This window comes from Anoplopoma fimbria, chromosome 20 (genome assembly GCF_027596085.1).
Source record: "Anoplopoma fimbria isolate UVic2021 breed Golden Eagle Sablefish chromosome 20, Afim_UVic_2022, whole genome shotgun sequence".
Taxonomy (NCBI): Eukaryota; Metazoa; Chordata; class Actinopteri; order Perciformes; family Anoplopomatidae; genus Anoplopoma; species Anoplopoma fimbria.
The window spans coordinates 22,214,662-22,234,610 of NC_072468.1; the positions used below are offsets into that span (position 1 = coordinate 22,214,662).

The 19,949-nt window shown below is 41.6% G+C and overlaps 1 protein-coding gene across 1 annotated transcript in view; it reads left to right on the forward strand.

Moving 5' to 3' along the window:
• gabbr1a (gamma-aminobutyric acid (GABA) B receptor, 1a) overlaps positions 1 to 19,949 on the forward strand; it is a 58,990-nt gene that overhangs the window by 20,017 nt on the left and 19,024 nt on the right. The window contains 8 exon segments of the mRNA XM_054622129.1: positions 5,091 to 5,225; positions 10,121 to 10,291; positions 10,975 to 11,076; positions 11,369 to 11,434; positions 11,666 to 11,857; positions 15,462 to 15,707; positions 16,608 to 16,671; positions 17,621 to 17,698. Coding sequence (XP_054478104.1) covers positions 5,091 to 5,225; positions 10,121 to 10,291; positions 10,975 to 11,076; positions 11,369 to 11,434; positions 11,666 to 11,857; positions 15,462 to 15,707; positions 16,608 to 16,671; positions 17,621 to 17,698 — 1,054 coding nt within the window.

Consider the following 19,949-nt stretch of genomic DNA (forward strand, 5'->3'; position numbering starts at 1 on the left):
CTTGTACATCTACCTTTGTGAGGACCAATTTGAATTCTCCTTCAGAGTGAGGACATTGTTGGACAGTCCGCTCTTTTGCAAAAGGCCTGTTTGAGGGATTAGACTTAAAGGTTTAAGTTAGATTGGGTTCAGGTTAGATTAAGGGTTGGGGTTAGGCATTAAGTTGATGTGGTTAAGTTAAGGGTAAGGGGCTAGGGGATGCGTTATGTCAACGAGGTAGAAGTACAGCGATGTGTGTGCGTGTGTGTGTAGGTAAATGTGTATGTGAATGGCATCGGGGGTCGTCAATCCAGGCGCTCTCATGAGCCAAGGAGGGCTAGAAATGAAAGTGAAAATGGTGATGACTCCAGGGGGTTGTAGAAGTCAGACCTCCAAGAATAGCAGAGATTCCTCAAGCTTTATGGCATACCTGTCAACACTTGTGTTTTCTCTCTCTATGTTTTTTTCATAAGGTGTACTGCGTTGCTTTTTCACCTCCTATTGACCCATGTTTCCCTTTTTGTTACCAAATGGGATTTGATTTTTTTATTACACTCGTCAAAACACAAGGCTCAGGTATGGAGTCTTTGTTCAAGGATAGACCTTCGTTATATTCCTGAACAGTCTGTAAGTAACTCTACAGGGTGTAGCAACTGAATTAATTCCTTGAAACACGAAAGTCAAGTGCACACTTTTGCTTTCGCTCCTCTGTTTGCTCTTACATTTATTAGATTTATTTTAATTTCAAAGGAGCGTTTCCATAGTTGCATATGAAGGGGAAATTGACCCCTTTAAGTTCAGAGATCTAAGAGAGGCCCATTTTTATATGTGACAGTTGAGGCATAAAGCATTTTAATGGTGTTTATCCACTAATGATTGGTTTGCCATTTATTTAAATGCATCTCTTACTATATTTAAACATTGCATTTCACACGGTTGCCAGTTTCATTAAAACAGATTAATCAAAAAATGTATCTTAAAAATGTTATATAAAGATATGTTTTTTAACATAAGATACTATGTCGAAAAATTATATTGACTAAACATGTCAAGAGATAATAGCTTATTGTGTCGATGGAAATAATTACCCAACCTGTACAAGGTCAGAATCTGCTTTGCCTCGGCGAAAGAGGTTTTGTTTTCGGTTCGGTTTGTTTGTTTTGTCATCAGGATTACAGAAAAACTACTTTGCCTTATTTCCATGAAACTCGGTGGAAGGGGTTTAGCATTTGCCAAGAAATTACCCTTTCAATTTTGTAGCCGCTCCGAAACACATGGCAGATACCCAAATAATTTCTTCACTTTTGTTAACATTACGACTTAGGGCATGGCCCTGGAAAAGGTCTGATCTCTCCGAGTGCCCTTCTGATTAAATTCTAATTTCGACACCTTATTAGCTGTGAGTAATTTGGAAAATGTATGCAAACAAGCATGAACGCTGTGAAAGGTTGGATTTTAATGCCAGATTTATTATTTAATTAAATTATATTCAGCAAAGAATTACCCCTCATCAGAGTATAGTTAAAAACACTGTAACACCAGAAAGCTAACAAGCTTCTCCTCAGCATGCAGCCAGCCCACAGCCAGAGTGACAGGGAACACAAACAACCTCCAGGAAAGGCGGTATTTAAAAAAGGGCTGTGCGTCAATCTGCAGCTCCCTTGCTCGAAAGATAACACAGGAATCCGTTTTTTAGGAGGCAGAAGGCAACCGACAGGCTGCAGGTTTGAACGCTGCAGCAGCTGATTTTTTTTTAACCAGAGAGGAGGAAGCGATCTGTGAAATCAGCTGGGGTAGTGATTGATCGGGAGGAAAAACCTGCAGCCTCTCGGCCCCCACGCTGCACCAGGTTGCCTATGCCTATTTGACATTAATAATGTGAAGCTGCTTACCCAGTCAATGCTAATGCAAACTCAGTGGTTTGGTTAGCAGTGCATGGAGATAGACTCAGTGAATGATTTTTATAAGCATGGATTCCAAGACTCTAGTATAATCAGCTCCAAAGACAATTAATTCCAGGTTTCCTAGTACTTCCTCTTCCGCAGGTTTTAGTGATCAAGCCTCACTGCCCTTTGTGGTGGAATGTAAATTAAAACTAATTAAATGTCTTTGATCTTTGGACCCCAGTGATAAAACTGGACATCCGGTTTTTAAGGATTTAATACATTGTTGATGGTTTTTGTACAGAGATACATTTCTCAGTTATCCTCTGTTGTATACTCTGCTGACCATTGGAGTATTTTTATGAAAAGGCTTTTTTATTCTTTTTTTAAACCACAGTGACCAAACTGTTAGAATAGTTATCCGCACACTTAAATCCATGCAGAGAACACTTTATTTTAGCTTTTGGTCTCAAGTTAGAGATAAATAAAAGTGTTATCTGCATAGATTTAAATGTGCGGCTATCTATCTACCAGTTTGTGGTTTTTATGATTCTTCTAGCAATTTATTTATGGAAACACGGGTGAAGTGGTGATTATCCTGCATAAACCACACAGAACTAAAAGTTGAGACTCTGATCTATAGATAGGTGTATGACATGCTCTTGCTATCAAGTGTTGATAGTACCAACAGTCTATGAAAGTCTTCCTTAAGGCTAGTGTCCCGTGGTTGGGTGCTAAAGGTTTTGTAATTAGTGATAACTTTACTTTCAAAAAGTATCAAAACATTCATAGAAACACCTCAAACTTCCCTGCAGCTTAATCTAATATCTGTCCAGTTTACCAAATTTAATACATTTTGCCAAATACACTAAAATTAGTTTTCGCAGTGTTAGAGACCAGTGTAAACAAATGTATAGTAGAGGTTCGATCTTCACCTTGGTAATACATAACTGTGGCAAAATATCCTAAAGTCAAGTTATACTTACAAGCTTCTTTTAAAGCTTCTTCACATCAAAATGCAGTGTTGAGTAAGAGATAAGTGAGCTAACCAGACTTCTGTCACCCTCTCCTCCTCTCTGCGTTAGGCCTCAGGCTACATTAGCCGCTACTAGCATAACACACCTGAATCTCTGAGCGAAATGTCAGCAGTCAAGTTGAATTGTGGGTAATGTAGGCACCAGGAATTTGACAAGGAAGAAGAATGCATCTCTGGTGCTTTTTTTTATTGTGTCAATCGTGAGTCTTACTATGTTATAGAACTCTTTTAAGGTGTCAGCTAGCAAATGAGCCTTGAGTGTTGAATATTTTATTTCCAACTTTTTTATTCCATTTTAAAGATATTGAGGCTTGGTCGACTGCTGCTTTCCTCAGGTTAACGTCAATATGATGTACCGAGATATATTGATACGCTACTACGCCTACAAAATTGATATAAAAAGCATATACTGACAAAAAATTCTTAGAAAATGATTACTTGCACTAAATTCTTAATACATAGAAATAATACTCAGTACTTTTCATTCGTCAAATATTTTTATTCACACTAGAGTATGTAAAACTGTGTGATTATGTCATATAGACAATTTATTCTATTACCTAAAAAACATGCTGTTTCTTGATATATATTATTATCAAGATATGAAATGACCTATATATTGTCATAGATGATTTTGGCATCATCACCCAGCCTAGAGGGAAGTGCAAATTATATCTGAAAGGTGTAGCTGGCTGCAACGGCATTCATTTCAAAAGTTATTGAATGCAAATGGTTCAGAAGGTGATGCAAAGTCACACATTTCATTGAACAAATGCACAAATATTAATGAAGAAGTGGACGCAGGTTTAGCTCACAGTTTAAAACCCTGTTATGCCCTTTTCTCCCGATCGGGTCACCTATTTCACTGCGGGTGCCGAACTCCCGCTGAATCTGCTCCTATGTGGGAGCCTTTACAGACGCTGTGACCTTTCCTACCGTCTCCAGTGATCACCTTGATGACATGCACAGTTTAAACAAACTAAAGGTCTTCATGTGGACTCATAAATAAAAGTGATTTAAGCAGATTTCCCTACATAGATTTGGACCAATAGAAAAAAACAAACATACACGGACTCTAATTGGGTTCAGATTGAATTATCTAAGTGCATGACAACATCCTCAATTTCTCTGCGATGACTTGACACCACTATAATTCCACCCAATCCTGAGTTAATGGAAAACACATCAATCAATAAGAAGCCCGGCTATTACGCATATTCCCTGGTTCTTGAGTGGTGATTACCTCTTCAGAGAGAGCAGAGGGGCGGCCTCAAAGAGACAATTCAGCCGCTGATACAAACCCCCCCCCAATTAGGATCCGTATTGGCCGCCGCTATCATTGGCCGCGGCCCCGATTGTTTGTGACACTCATCTAGAGAGTATTTTTTTTTTAATGTGTATGTGCGTGTTTGTGTTTGCGAACCGCATCTCCTCTTCCATGGTGAATCATTAGATGTGTCAGGCCAGTTTATCAGTGACTCTGATGAGCAGCGCGCCGGTGACGGCCTGTCGGTAATCCGGCTGACAGAGCAGTGATGGATCATTCCGTGCTGTAAATGACTATATTGGAGGGTCGTAACAACATGTGATGGCTGCTGTTGTGGTCGTCGGGCCTCGCTTTTTGTTTGGTTTCTGTTTGGACAGATTAATGATGCATAACTGGCTTTGTGTGATGTGAAATCACACAGAAATCACACTCTTTACGTACTCCAGCTTGTCTTCTACCTTCACATTTGCATCTGCTACTTTTGTGCCATTTATTTTCCTCTACTTCATCTCGACCTTGTCTGTTTTGTTCTTTCCATTTCCCTCACTCGTCCTATCCTTGTCTTTTCTATTTGCATTTGCATTGCCCTTTTATTTTCACCTTGCTTCTTCTATGTCATTTCCCTTTACTTCATCTCCTCTCCTCTGTTTTCTCCTTTTTCTGTTTCTGTTTACTGTCGCCTCCATCCTCCATCCCCCCACACCCCATTCCTTATTTGTTCCTCACCCTCTGCTCTCATTCCATCTGTCTCCCTCACCCTTATCTGTCCCATTTCCCCTGCTCTGATTCATTCCCCTCTTCCCTCTCTCTCTCTCTCTCGCTCTCTTTCAATCACTTCAAGTAATTTCTCATCCTTATTATTGATCCACCCCATCCCATCTGTTCATCCGTCCATCCATTAAACACTGTCATTTTGTCCTTCCAGTGTGACCCCGGAGAAGCCACCAAGTTGCTGTATGACCTTCTGTACACCGAGCCCATCAAGATCGTCCTGATGCCCGGCTGCAGCGGCGTCTCCACGCTGGTGGCCGAAGCTGCTCGCATGTGGAACCTCATAGTGGTGGGTTTTTTTCTCTTACTGTTTGTACCCAAATGCACACTTTCAGGACATTTTGTTTCAATCCCCAGTCATTTGAAATCAGGAGTTTTTTCAGATTGTTGAAGGCGGGGGTGCTCATGGAGAGGTGTGAGACGTGAGCTGCAACTGGCGTCATGATTTTCACCTCTTCTTCATCGTTGCAAAGAAGCTCCTTTACTTCTTTTGCATTTAGTTGTGGTGATTTTATATCCATCTATATATATATATATATATATATATATATATTGTTATTTTGATGCACACTGTTAATAGGCGGTTTATTTTGGCCTTAAGACTCAAAAGTAATCCACTTATACTAGTTTGTACATACATGGGAACATTGCAAACATGAACTCCTAGAAGCCAATTTTGCATACTTTTAATGGTGCCAGTGTTGGGCTATATCTTCTCTTACCTCTGGTAGTATCCAGTTATGTTTTGGTTTAGTGGGTTCAGAAGCTGAGATACCTGAGGCTGAGACCTGAGGCTGAGCCCTGAGATTTCAGCTGCCACATCCAAAACAATGCAGGTGGATGGAATTGTGTTTGTGTGATTTACATCATCGAGACATGACATTTAAAATTCAACATTTCTTGCAAGTGTCCCTGTTCCTTTTAGATATCCAAAGAGCAAACTGTCAACAGCTTTCATATAGGGATGATATCTTCAGTTTCACAGCAGGATCCGTGGATTCATCTACACTTTATTCATGTGGAGGCTGAAATCTTAAAGATAGAGATCTCAAAACCTGAACACGTAAAACCAAAAACTACCCTTCATGGTAGCTCTGTATAAATGCTGTTTACTATTCAGACCCTTTGGTCCAAAACGACTTAAGTGACGGCACTGATCCTCCGCAGGGAACAAGAGCGGGATGCCAAACAAACAGCTTAGGAGACCTTTTGTCCAATGCCTCTCTCTCTCTCTCTGATGGTCTCCTTCATTACAGATAGCACAGAGAGGGATATGGGCTGATAAGAAACCTTTGAAACTGACACTGAAATCTTTAGCTCTGTTTGTCACCCCTCCGTTTTGTTCAGGCGAACAATGTAGAAATGACTGTGGAAGCTATCGTGGCGCTGACTTTTATCTAAATGGTAATCTTTTGTACTTGTAGTAATTATACTTAAGTTCCCCAAATCAATGCTGTAGTTGTTTATTGATCTTCAAATACCTCACACGGCACTTTTAATTGGCGACACTTAACGCGACACCTTAGACGGCGGTTTCACGATGCATCGACGGCGGCGCTACGTGTAGGACAAAACATATCGTTTGACCTCACATGCTGCATCGTAATACATTTCCAACAAGTACAAGTGCATCGCAGATCTCTAAATCAGGGAGGAATCTGACGCCGTCTTCTGCTGCTGCTATTTTTCAGAAATACTTTTTATTCCTTTATCCGTTAGTTTATCTTGTTTATCTCGTTCTCTGCCTCCTCTTGATCTGCCTCTCTGTCACTCACAGCGCTCCGCTTATTAGCTTTGTCCCATAATTGAAGTTCCATCCAGAGATTAGTCATCGAGAACAATCAGTTCTAGCGTTTGGCATCTGCCCCTCTTTCTCAGTTCTGGTCTCTCTCTCTCTCTCTTTTTGTCACCCTTTCTTTCCTCGTCATTAAAAACTCTTTCCCCCATTTTGACTCTTTGCCTCCCTCTTTTCTCTGTCTGTTGTCGATGCCTGGAGCTGGCATGCTCTATTTCAGCCCCCCCCTTTTTTTTTTCCTTCCTTCCTTCCTTCCTTCCTCCTTTCCATCACCACCGTCTTTCTCTCCCACTCTTCATTTCCGTCTCGCTCCCTCGGCTCGAGCAGTCGATTCTCCCCGCACACAAAGGGATCTGTCTCTCTTTACTACACGCCACCACTGGCACAACCTCCTAACCGCCACACTCAATTATTTCTGTATGCCGCCTGCCTGCAGAAGCCTCCTCGCATGTCAAACAGCCTCATCAGCTCGCCGGGGAGGCAAAAGCAACCTCTGTTTCTGGACGCTGATCAAGAAGGGGCTCTCGATCGGCTCCTCTTGGCACAGTGTTAATTTGATCCCCGTTCTCCCTTTCTAAAAGCGCTGTAAGCCTTAGACAGGCATTGATCTACTACAACAAGGCTACCGGAGAACTGAGAATCAAGAGATATTGTTTGTGGTTTTTGGGAAGCTTTCAATGTGATACTTTGCCTTTCTGTTGCTGAGCGCTGCAGCATCGGTCTATTTCTGCCACAGCTTTCTGCTTTTTGCTCCATTTTGGTTTTGTCATTGTTTTTGTGTCTGGTGGAGGTTTATTTGAGTGTTAACACAGGAAAAGCTCGCAGCTTCTTGTTTGGGGATTTCTGGGTTTTAACAATTAACTGAATAAATTCAACCGGCCTGGAGCTAATGTAAGCGTTGCCAAAACTTGAACTATGAAATGCGTTGCAAAACAATTCATACAGTCATGTTTTGTTGGTTTTATTTATTTTATTTGGTTTGAGATATTGGCCAGTGAGATTTATTTTTCTCTCATTATTTTGTGCCATCATTGATATTGTATTATGGGATTGTTAGCAGATCAGTGTCCATTGTTTCATTTAATTTTGAGTAAATAGAGCATACGTTTCTAACTCAGCATACCTGCACTCTACTGTTTCAAACCTCCAGAGCTTAGAAATGAAGACAACGTTGAAAACTGCAGTTCCTAAAACAGCCACTTGTTGCTGGCTTCAAAAGCGAGTCGATCCCAATGAACCCCCATGTTAAAATGTCCAACGCAGAAATAAACATTTTTACAGCCTAGTACAAAAAACAGTTTTGGTCTCTATAGCTTCATGACAAATGTATAGTTGGTGACCGACAACCCATTTGTAGAGTTAGGCTGTGTCTTACCTGCCAAGATTGCGATGGCCAGAGCCACAATTTAATCTTCACAAAGGCTCTTAAAAAATCAATGGATGATGTCATGGAGACAATGTCAATATTTTGTAAAGTCAATGGATTTAGCCATGCTCCGGTGAGCCCCTGACCTTTCTTTAGCACCACCAGCAGGTCAACGTTTTCACCCTTTTCGTTAAATAGCTTGATCCCAAATGGATGTATTGACTTAAAATTGTGTTGAGACATTCATGTTTTATATATCCTGACTCTTTATCTAGCGCCGTCACCAGGTCAAATTTAGATATGTCCAATACTTAAGACCTTCAAAACTAATGACATTCCCATCAGCCAATTAGCAAACGTCAGCATGCTTAACCATGATGGTGAACTAAATATTAGCTGCCAAACATTAGCATTGTCATTCTGAGCATGTAAGCATGCTAACATTAGCATTTAGCTGAAAGCACAGCTGTGTCGACATGCAGCCTCGCAGAGCTGATAGCATGAAGACTCTTAAAAAACAAAGATTTTTTTTTTACAAGCATTGGATTAATATAACTTTGGTGCTTGAGTGACTATTTACGGCAGAAGGACGGTGTGTGTGTGTGTGTGTGGGATTGAAACAAAATAAACTACAATGGCTGTGTTTGTGGTAATGAAGGAACATGTCAGACATTAGACAGCTGTCACAATGGCTGCTTTTGTTTTTGCACATTGTTGTTCTTTTTCCCATTATTTTTAGTCATAAACATCTCCTGCCAAGACAAATTCCAACCGTTCCACATCTGCCCTGTAGCGGCCCTCAGTAGCTGTGTTTTCAAGAAGCAATTTTAAAAGCATTTCGAAGTATCGCATTAAAAGATCTGTGTGGAAGCAAAAAGTATTTAAGCTTGCTCGTTGTGTTTTTTTTGCCTTTGCTGAATAAGTTGGGTAATAATGGGTAATGGAAACCCCACATTTTTTTCTGACCTTAAAGAAAATATGTTTTTCTGTCATTTATCTCCCGTCACACACCGTGTGATCATGTGTGCTATAAACACCGTTCATGTTTATTACTGAGCGTGTGTCAGCCACCGAAAGTTGCAGCTGGTTTCACCACATCTTATAATGCCGCGCCCAGATCAGCTGTCACATCCTGGTTCGTTTCCCTTCCTTCATATTGACTCGGTCTACCTGCCTGTGCCCACAGGGATTCATTATTGTGGGGAGTCCACATTGTACTAGATATTTGTCACCTAACATTAAGCCCCCTTCGCTCCCATTGCGGAACATCCCAGGGTTGAGTAGGTAATGGTGCTGGGGAGGACGCCACGCTGTCTGTATCTGTAGTGTAACTCCACGTTCCTCGTTGTTAAGGGGACCTGTCGAGGATTTTACAAGTTGTCACTGTGAAACTAATTGTTGGAAAGAACTCTCGGTTTCTCCCCATGTTTCCATCTGCATTCTCCACCAATCCACCTCCTCCCTGCTGTTTTGGACACACATCTTAGCAACCTGCGTCTTTTGGGAATTGTGCCTGAAAATTCAAATTATATGGGTCCAAAAGACAGAAACAGATGATCACTTGTGCAACAATAATTAGATCCCTTTTTTTTTGTTTGTTCGGCTTGTAATAGAAGAATGTGTCATCACAATTTCACGGCAATGAATGCACGGAGTAATCCTGCATGCAGTGTTTTATTTTTGTTGTTGAAATTAAAGTGTTTATCTGCACACCTGATAAGCTTGAGGGGAGCTAAAAAGAGGAAGCGGGTGTGGATGAAAATGAGAAAATGGGAGCGGGGATTGTCTCTCTGGTTCTCCGTCTTTTCTCTGGCTTTCCTCTCTGTTGTTTGCTGTTTGAACCAGTCGCCATCAAAGAACACTGTGTACTGGGGAGGAACAAGAGAGTCCAGATTTGAATACGTTTTGATTGAAGTCTGTTCTACGACTGACGGACCGCCAGAAGTATATTTTCCCCCTAAACTTCTGTATCCTCCCTGTCTTATGTTTACCTCTTCTCTTATTTCTGCCTCATGTTTCTCAGCTCTCTTACGGCTCCAGCTCGCCGGCCCTGTCCAACCGCCAGCGCTTCCCCACCTTCTTCCGCACCCACCCGTCCGCCACCCTTCACAACCCCACCCGGGTGCGGCTCTTCCAGAAGTGGAAGTGGACCCGCATCGCCACCATCCAGCAGACCACGGAAGTCTTCACCTCAGTCAGTACCTTCAATCTCCTCCATCTCACCTTCAACTTTACGCCTTTCGTTTTATCTACAACTCCTTCTTTAATCTTCTTCACTTCCTTTTTTTTTACATCACTTGTCCTTACTTCCTTGCTCCATCATTTCTGGTAAAATGTCGGGTTTCCTTATTGCCTGTCTGCCTCCGTATGTTTGTTTATGAGAGCTGTTGTGTTCTCAGGCCGTGCCATATATCTTCCATCTCTCCAGGCGATTGATGGAGGATTTTCGAAGTAATTTGTTGGAGTATTGGTTGTGATAAATATTGATCAGGCCATATATTTCTCCCAGGCCCAGAGGTCGATACCATGACACTTGGGTTGGTTCCTGTAATGGAGGTTAATGATCGTGCTCTCGCCTTCTTCTTTCTACCTTCACACATTCTTCTCTTTCTGCTTTCATCTTGTTTTTCTTTGTCTAAAAATCTATTGTTTTTCATACGCACTGTCCATCCCTCTCTTGACATTTCTCATAACACTTCAGATTTTGTCTCTCTGTCTCTAAGGACTTCGTGCCTTCCCTTTTGTCTTTCTCTATAATCCCAACCGGGCACCTCTCTCTGTCTCGGTTCAGCTGCCTCTCTAACCTCCCCCTCTCTCTCTCCCCCCCTCCCTCCCCCCCCTGTCTGTCTCCCTCTGTCCTTCCCTTTCATCTCGCAGACTCTGGACGATCTGGAGCAAAGGACGAAGGAGGCAGGCATCGAGATCAGCGTTCGCCAGAGTTTCCTCACCGACCCGGCTGTCGCTGTCAAGAACCTCAAGGTGCTTTGATTAAAAATTCACCTCAGCTGCCGGTCGTCTTTCTTCCCCCCTCCTCCTTCCTCCCCCTCCTCCGACTCACAGCTGCACACGATACCATTAGCATAGAGGCGATTTGATAGAGGAAATTAATGCGCCATGCTAATTGGCAACTCCTGAAAAGCAGTACATGCCGTCCTGCGAAACAGCAGGAACTTTGGCACCCTGCGCTGCCACATCAAGCTGTGCCATAGTGAAGCTATATCGTTGCTCCTGACAAAACTAAGCAATGTTTTGTGTTCATGTTTTGACGCAGCGCCAAGATGCAAGGATCATTGTGGGGCTCTTTTATGAGACCGAAGCCAGGAAGGTGTTTTGTGAGGTTAGTTCCTTTTCTTTTTCTCTCGCTTGATTGATCCCAGTGGACTGAGCCTGACTGGCTATTAGCAGAAATTGAGCTCTGTAATGGGCTGGTGGAATATCTGAACGGATATCCTTGTTTGGCAGTGATACAACACGCTCAACACATCTCTGGGAATAATTCTCCTCATGCTTATTTATCACTCTCCCTCCTCCCTTCACCCACCCCTCCGTGTCTGCCTCCCTGCTGCAGGTGTTCAAGGAGAAGCTCTATGGGAAGAAGTACGTCTGGTTCCTGATCGGCTGGTACGCAGACAACTGGTTCAAGATCAAAGACCCAGCCATCAACTGTACAGTGGAGAACATGACGGAGGCCGTGGAGGGACACGTGACCACCGAGATCGTCATGCTGAACCCGGAGACGGTCCGCGGCGTCTCCAACATGGTGCGAAAAAACACAAAACACGACTAAACACTCTCATACTATTATAATAATTATATTAAAGTTTTATGTTTTATGTAAATCAGTGGTAAAGAATCAACAGCTTGAAACATAAAAATAAGTTGCATTTGTGTTAAAGAGTAGTAGTTAAACATCTTATGGAGAATATATAACAATACAAAATACTTAAGGCCCTTAGGCCCAATGCAAGTTTTTAATGAGCTTATAATGTAATGGAAGTGTTTAATGAGCGTTTAATGACATCAAATAGTGCTCTGTCGTACAAGTACACACGGGAAATGGAGTTCCCAAATGCATTTCCCGATGTACAAATAAATAGCTAGCTGCGAATACAACATTTCACAGAAACTGGGGATCAATACAGAAAAGCAATCAGGGAATCAAAATAATTACATACAAGAAGTACTAAAAGGGAAGAAAAATATTGCACAAACGTCTATAAATCCATCACTAAGTGCAGTGACTGCAACCCTGAAACACATTAGTAAACTCCATTAACTGATTTTAATGGAACAATACTGAGATACATAAAAAAAAAGAAACACCTTGGTTTACACTAATTATCACCTGTATTTTTTCATCTCCATGCACCCAGGAGGTGACAAGAAATTATTGCAAATGTGATGCTGTTTATGAACCAGAGTCTACAAAGTACATTTCTTTGCGATACCTGCAAAACCAATGGAACATTAGCCCTAGTTATCATTATTATAGTGAGCATGTTAGCCTGCTGATTTTAGCATTTAGCTCAAAGCACTGCTGAGAGCAGAGCTGCTAACTGTAGACTCTTAAGGCCCTATATCAATAATCTTCAACACAAAGCAAAAGTGCATTTAGGTTGTGTCCAGCTACACTTTTGCTAGTTAAATTGAGTGCAAAGTAAAGAGTAAGGGGTGTTGCATTCAGTCTCTTAATTAATCATAGGTGTGTTTTGGCCGTAACATAAATCAAACCAATCAGAGTGTCATTTCCCATTCCATTGCATTGCTATTTAAATGCCAGATTCTGCAAATTGGACAAGTGAGCGTCTTTGTGCAGTGAAGGTGTTATTTTTGAAAGGCTTAAAACCAACAATTACTATAATACTAATAATAATAGTGTAGCCTGATCTTTATCTGCAACTGTACGGAAATACCGGCTTGAAACAGATGTTCAATCAATGTTGTGGTGGCATATTGTGGAAGGAAGAAATGGTCGGGTATGTGGTCCTTGCAAATCATCTGTCTCATCAACAACTCCATTTAACTGCATATGAGCACATGCACACAGCCTATTTAACTGGAGAGGAAAGCTCTGTTGCTCCTCACTGCGTGTGTTTAACAAGCAGTGTGTACACGTGTTGTGGTCCTTACCCTCTGAATAATACACCCTTTAAATAGCAGGAAAACCGCAACCTTGACTGAAGACCAGGTTTTTGTTGCATTGCATTGCTTTTTGCTCCATTAAGATAACCAACATGCCCATGGGGCGCACAGATTGGTGCAAGTACATTTGCTCCTTAAATAACGTGAGAGCTGGGTGTGAAAATGACAACTGCGTCGGTCTGAAACTAGCAATGACATGTTAGGAAGAGAGGGCCTTAAGTCTTGTTTAACTATCAAATGGAACAGTGACACATTCCTTTACATTTGTTTTGCTGAATTTCAATAAATAATAAGCACTAAAAACCAGTAAAATATGATATTATTGCTAATATCTGTATTCTGTAATGTCCCTGGACTTTTTCCAGTGTTCTTGTCAGTCCGTTAAACACTCTGATGTCTTCACTCTTTGGTTTTCTGTTAACGTAGCTTGAGCTCTTTTGTCTTTTCATCCATAGTGATTAACGCTACTCTAGCTATTCAGCTCTTCCTCTCCGTATCTCTAACAAACGTCTTCCGCCGTCCATGTGAAATGGATCGATTCCCACGTGATTCGTTTTTTTTCTCTGTGTATAGAGCAGTGATGTCATAGCTCCATTGAACTGTGTTTGACCTGAATCAATGTTATGTTTCATAAAATGGATGTTTTATACTGTCACACTCTTTCTGAACATCTTCCTTTTATATTTCTTGCCTCTCAGCTAGCAGTCGTTTCTCCGTTTCTGTTTCACCCATCGCTCTCCTCTGTTCACCTTCTCTAATCCTCTTAAACTGTCTCTTCCTCTCTCCCATTGTTCGACCTTCTCTGACTCTGCTGGTCGACGGTGGATCATCCTTTCATTCTTCTTGTTTACCCAACTTTCCCTTCTCCTTATCATTTTCTCATCCCCACCTTTTCCACCAACACCCCCCCCCCTTCTCTCTCCCCTCCCTCCCTTCCTCCCTCCCTCACACTTCATCAGCAGCTGTTGTTTATATTCATAGAGCACCTGCCACTACCTGCTGATTTAGCTGTTGACGTGCTGCTCAACGGGCGATAAGAATTACAGCCTGAACTCCTGCACATAGTCAATCCATTCAAATTCAATTTCCAACTTTGAGATTGGCATATTTATTCTAGATGGAGCGTTCAGATGAAGCTGGTGTGCCGGTACTGCAGGGGTCTGCAGTGGCACATTGTCAGCTAGTTTTCAGTAGGTAGCGGCAGATTTAAATGCCAAATGGCAAGGTGGAATTTCAATGAGATGAATTTGACAAGACTGAATTGGGGCTGTGCGGGCTCTAACTGGCCTCAGAGAATCCACAGGGACACCTTGATGATTGGTAGCAAAAATCTCCGAACACACATATCTCCTCACTTTCAGAAGGGGGATCATGTTTGATTGGTGTTTTAATTACTAAAACACCTACATTGAGAAAAGGAACATGTTGGATTCAAGTTGAAAATCACATCTATTTTTAAGAAATTCTCCAGGCAATAGAGACGCTACAGGATCATCCAGAGCTGCTCTGGGGCCACATCTCAAAATCCTACATAAGTGTTTATTATTCGACCTCCTAATTCCCAGCTGCATCCAGATGTGGGCGTATTATCCTTGTTTTAAATTATTTAAAAGCAAGAAAATAATAACCAACAGCCAAAACAGCACTTCTCCTTTGGCTAATTTCCTAAAGTTGCAAAAGCAGCATCTGCATATATTACATGAAAACTGCCTCTGTATGTTACAAACATTAAACAAAAATGTTTTAGTTCCCTCCTTAAGTCAGTGCAGCATGTTTTAAGGATTTATTTTTTTATTTTTTTGGGAACATTTTGGGAAAGGTTTTCTTGTCGAGTTAGATGAGAAGATTGATAACTCTCTAATGTCTCTACATTAGATGTTAAGCTCAGCTGGGGTTCATCATCATGGGGGTTAACACAGTTGGAGCATTTGTTTATGTTCACTTTTTAAAGCTCTTAAAAACTTGATTTCAAATCTTATATTTTAAGAAAATCTCTCTTAGAAAATAACCCCAACTTTTTGCTGATAATTGTGTGTTCATGTAGGACTTACCTTCTTAAATCCTCCAGGAGATCAAACCCTTGCTTCCTTTTACAGTCTTCTCCTCTTTGCCTTTAAGTAAAAGACTGATTAATATCTAAAATTATTAATATCTTTTGCGCAGCATTGCATTTCTTCAGAAGGACTCCACTTTGATATCTTTTCCTATCCCGTGTCTATTAGACATCGCAGGAGTTTATCGCCGCCTTGATGTCTCGTCTGGGAGGGAAGAACCCTGAGGAGACCGGCGGGTTTCAGGAGGCCCCGTTAGCCTATGATGCAGTCTGGGCTCTGGCCCTCGCCCTCAATAAGACCGTGGCACCGCTGAAGGCCAAGGGCCGACGACTGGAGGATTTCAATTACAACAACCATGACATCACCTCCGAGATCTACAGGGCCCTCAACACAAGCTCCTTTGAAGGTGTTTCGGTACGTGAGAAAAATAAGTACAGCTAATAAAAAACGTGTTTATGCTCCCATAGTTGTTTATCATATATGAATATTCAGTGTTTTTGTTTAAGGATCTGAGTGTCCCCTATTACTGCAAAGAAAAGAAGAATAATTGAATTTAGTAGAGTAAAGTAACTTGTAACTGTTCACACACACTCCCTGGACACCTCGTTAGTCACGCCTGTAAAATCTACTGCACAACAGCTGTGTTACATATTCTACCTTTATGCTCATAATTTCACTAAGACGCCGGCGTTCAGAGGATGTGTGGCTTTCCAAGGTTTATTCACATTAAGGGTATTTTTTGAGCAGTTTCCAGAACAGAAGTGCTCGCCATCCAATCGCAGAAATCTCCAAATGTCAGACGTTTGACGTTTTGAACCAAATCACAACAATAATTTGTCTATGGTGTTCCTCAAGGTCTTTGTGTGTTATTGTGGTGTATTGGAAGTATTTTTTGATCATGTTTGTTAATCTCAAGTTGCAATAAAAGATAACATTTTGCACTAAATCGGTTTAACAAATGATATAAACCCCAAAAATTGCTGAACAACTTATGGTAAATAGACTTACATTTCATATAGCACCTTTGTAGTCTTCAGAACACTCAAAGTGCTTTAAACTACACGTCCCATTCACATCCACCAGGTTGTAAAAAAGTAAGCAGTTTATCCAGGTTATTTAAATATCTTTATTTGGAGATAATAATCTTAGCTTCATATTTAGCATACACAAATGAGAGCGGTATCAAGCTTCTCATCTTCCTCTTGGCTAGAAAGCAAATAAGTGTATGTATCAAAATGTCAAACTAGTCCTTAAATCATTTGCAGTAAAAACAACAACAACAACAACAACACTTCCTCCCCGTCTGTTTCTCAGGGCCAAGTGGTGTTTGACGCCCAGGGATCCAGGATGGCAATGACTCTTATCGAGCAACTGCAAGGTAAAACACTCCCACACTCCCACACTGTCCTCCCACAGATGTTGTATTGCAGTTAACAGTAAATGTCACTCTTCAGAAAAAAAAATATCCATCACAGCTGACTGCATTCCTCATGTATCAATTGTTGCTTTCAGCTCATTTCAGAGCAAAGCCCCCTTTTTTTTTTTTTTTTTTTTTTGGGAGGGGATTGTTCGCGGGATTCACTGCCGATTGGTCTCGATATCCTATAATTGCACACGCGAACGGGCTTGATGCAGGAATGTGTTGACTCAAGGCTTCGCTCTAATTGGGCACAAGCCTCCCGTTTTAAGCCGTTTCTGGAAATGGCATCCTATTTGTCACCGGTGACTTAATGAGTTTCCTCCGCACAGGATAAGGTTGAGGATTATTTTCTACCTCTGTTCCCTGTGGCGTCCTAAAGGATGGGGGATTTATAATCCTGCCCCTTTCCCCTCACACTCTGTCTCATATTTCCTGTTGTGGTGTCGAGGTAATTTGACATCCACAATGAGACGACCTGACTTGCATCCCTGAATCACTGTGGGGCCTCATCAGTATTCGTGGTCAAGACCGCCACATAAGCTCCTTTTTTTTTTCTCCTTCTCTCTCCCCCCTTGGTACTTCTTTGTTTGCCCTTCTTTATGCACCTTTGCATCCCTCGTTCCTTTTATCTGTTCATTGTGTGTCTTTTCTGTACCCACGAAAGCCATTAATAAGAAAGCAGGGGAATGAAATGATGTAGAAATAGCTAAATATTGTTTTATATGAATAGAAAAGCAGTTCTGTCAGGTTGGTTCTGTACTGGGATCATAATCCCCCACAAACCACCAGGGAAGGAAGTGTTACACAAGCAGTACTAATTAAACTTTCTTTCACTCTGACTTTTGTGCTTTTCTTTCACTGGCTCACTTTATTTTTCTGCTGTTTTCTTTATGTCTCAATCATCTAGGAGGCAGTTACAAGAAGATTGGTTACTATGACAGCTCGCAGAAGAATCTCTCCTGGTTTGGTAACGATGTTTGGATAGGTAAGATGGAGTTCATGACACTGTCTTTACACAGCTTCCTGTGTCTATGTTTATGTCCTGTCTGTTTTGCTGTGAGTCATCGGGATTCACATTTCTGGGCTTTGACATTAGACCTCGGCGTGGCTCAATTTAGACGTTCCTGCTGTGTAAATGACATACAATCATGCTGGATTTTTCTCTAACCCCTAATTGGGTTGAAGGTAGTTATTTGGATGCTGACGAAGCCTGCACACTCACTCTCCAGCATGTGTTAAAATGTTGGCGGAGCAGATGCACAGTAATTAAACTGGGCAGCAGCTGAGTTTGAGTGGCTAACCCTGGAGTTTTTTATTGTCTAACGCTGTGGGTTCACCCTTTAGACACGATCAAGACAACTGCTCCTCCCCAACACTGCCCTGTTATCTGTGGGCTACAACTTCTGTTTAGTCCAGATTTGTTAACATTTTGGGAAACTGGCACCATTAAAAGTAAACCTAAATAGCTATAGATAGTTCCTGTTTTCAATGTACCCATGGATGTACAGACAACTATCACTTGATTACTTCGATACTGAGAAAAACTTCTCATTGTGAGGATTTTTGGTCAAGTTTTGGAAAACAAGGAGCATTTTCTTTCTTCTGATTTCTGAGCAGATTTATGGACGTCCATTTGTGATGGACATTGGAGATAATGAGACCCTTTGAAAGTGCTCAATCTAAAGATATGTGTTTGTTCAGATCATGTCTGTGGGCTTAGATCTGACTGAGTTGTGACTACGAGAAAGAGTGCAAGTTTAGAAGCAAACTGCAGAAATCTGGAGAGGGTTTTAAAATTCTTAATGGCGTCCACGAGCTGTGTGTCACAGCCGCTGCTGCAGCTCCAACTGCTGACGGAGTTGGTAAGTGGGGCAAACCAAACACAATAACATCCTGTTGTTCTAAGGAACTCCGGCAAACACCTGTCTTTTTCACCTTTGCCTCACGTCTCTCCCTCGAGGCCTCACCACCAAACTCTTGGTTTTACGTCACGAACCAGAACCTTCTCTCCAACTCCTGCTGTCCGTATTCTAGTTTTCCCTGTGAGAACCTATTACTGCTGATTTTCTTCAGACACGAAGACCAATTCCGTGGTTGTTTACTGGCCCCGTCCGTCCCCGGAGAGGTGACATACTTGTGCCTGGACAGAGTGTGCCACTAATCAATCCTGCTCGCCTCGGTGGTCCGTAGAGAGACTCCCTTTTTATAGGCTTTTAAGGGAAATGATCAGTTGCCAAGGTTTAACTGAACCCAGAAGATGGAGCGATTTCCAGGTCAGCATCGGTGGCGAGGGACCGCTGACCTGTATGCATGTCGGCATCATGTCTTTCACCAGGCCGGCTGCCAGCTGTTTAGTTTGGCTTGTTGCAACGTGACTGACTCGCTGTTAGCCCAGTTTAAAACCCGCTGGGTTAAAACCGACTCTCTCTCCTACTCAGCGGTGAGTTTTGTTGACCGGGTTTCTTCCTTGCTTCCTCAACTGGAGCTTTATTTCATTTCTCACTGTTTACCAAATAAAGACACATCCATCTGACATCTACTTGTTGAGAGGAAATGAGTAATTTTCTGCTCTGTGGAGCTGTGTCAAATCGGGGAAGTTTTGTTTTTTTGTTTGACAGGGGGGGGGTAGCGCTTGATTTGCTCCACGCTGACAGGGTGGAGCACACACGGGGTGGTTCGCAGCTTAACCCCGCCGTTTGTTTTTCCCGTGTGTTTACCAGGCGCCTCACTTTCTCACTCTCTTCACGGTCGCCCTAACAACCACTTCAGCTCAGCTCTCATTCTAATCGCTGTGGCAACTGTTATAGAGCTGGGTCTCCATGGCAACACCCTGTCCTGATTCCTTGATCAAGGACGGAGGAGGGTTTAAATGGTTGCGAAAGCATTGAGTGAATGGACAGTGGACACATGCACACACATATGCACACACCGGCAGCATTAATTATTACTGTTCCATGATGTACTCTCATTCATTCACATATACAGCGTTAAGTATCTTATTTTATGCATAATAATAATAATAGTAATAAATGTGTGATTTATGTCCAATTGTATATATAATATTCAAACAAATGAATTAAAAGTTTTCAAACAAAACATTAAAATACAATAAAAAAAGATAGAAAACGAAGAATGAAATAGGTTTAAATAATAGCACAACACTTTAAGTCATATTCCATAAAAGCAAAGATAAAGACCTTATAAAAGCAAGAAAAAATACTTGAAGTTTCTTAAAA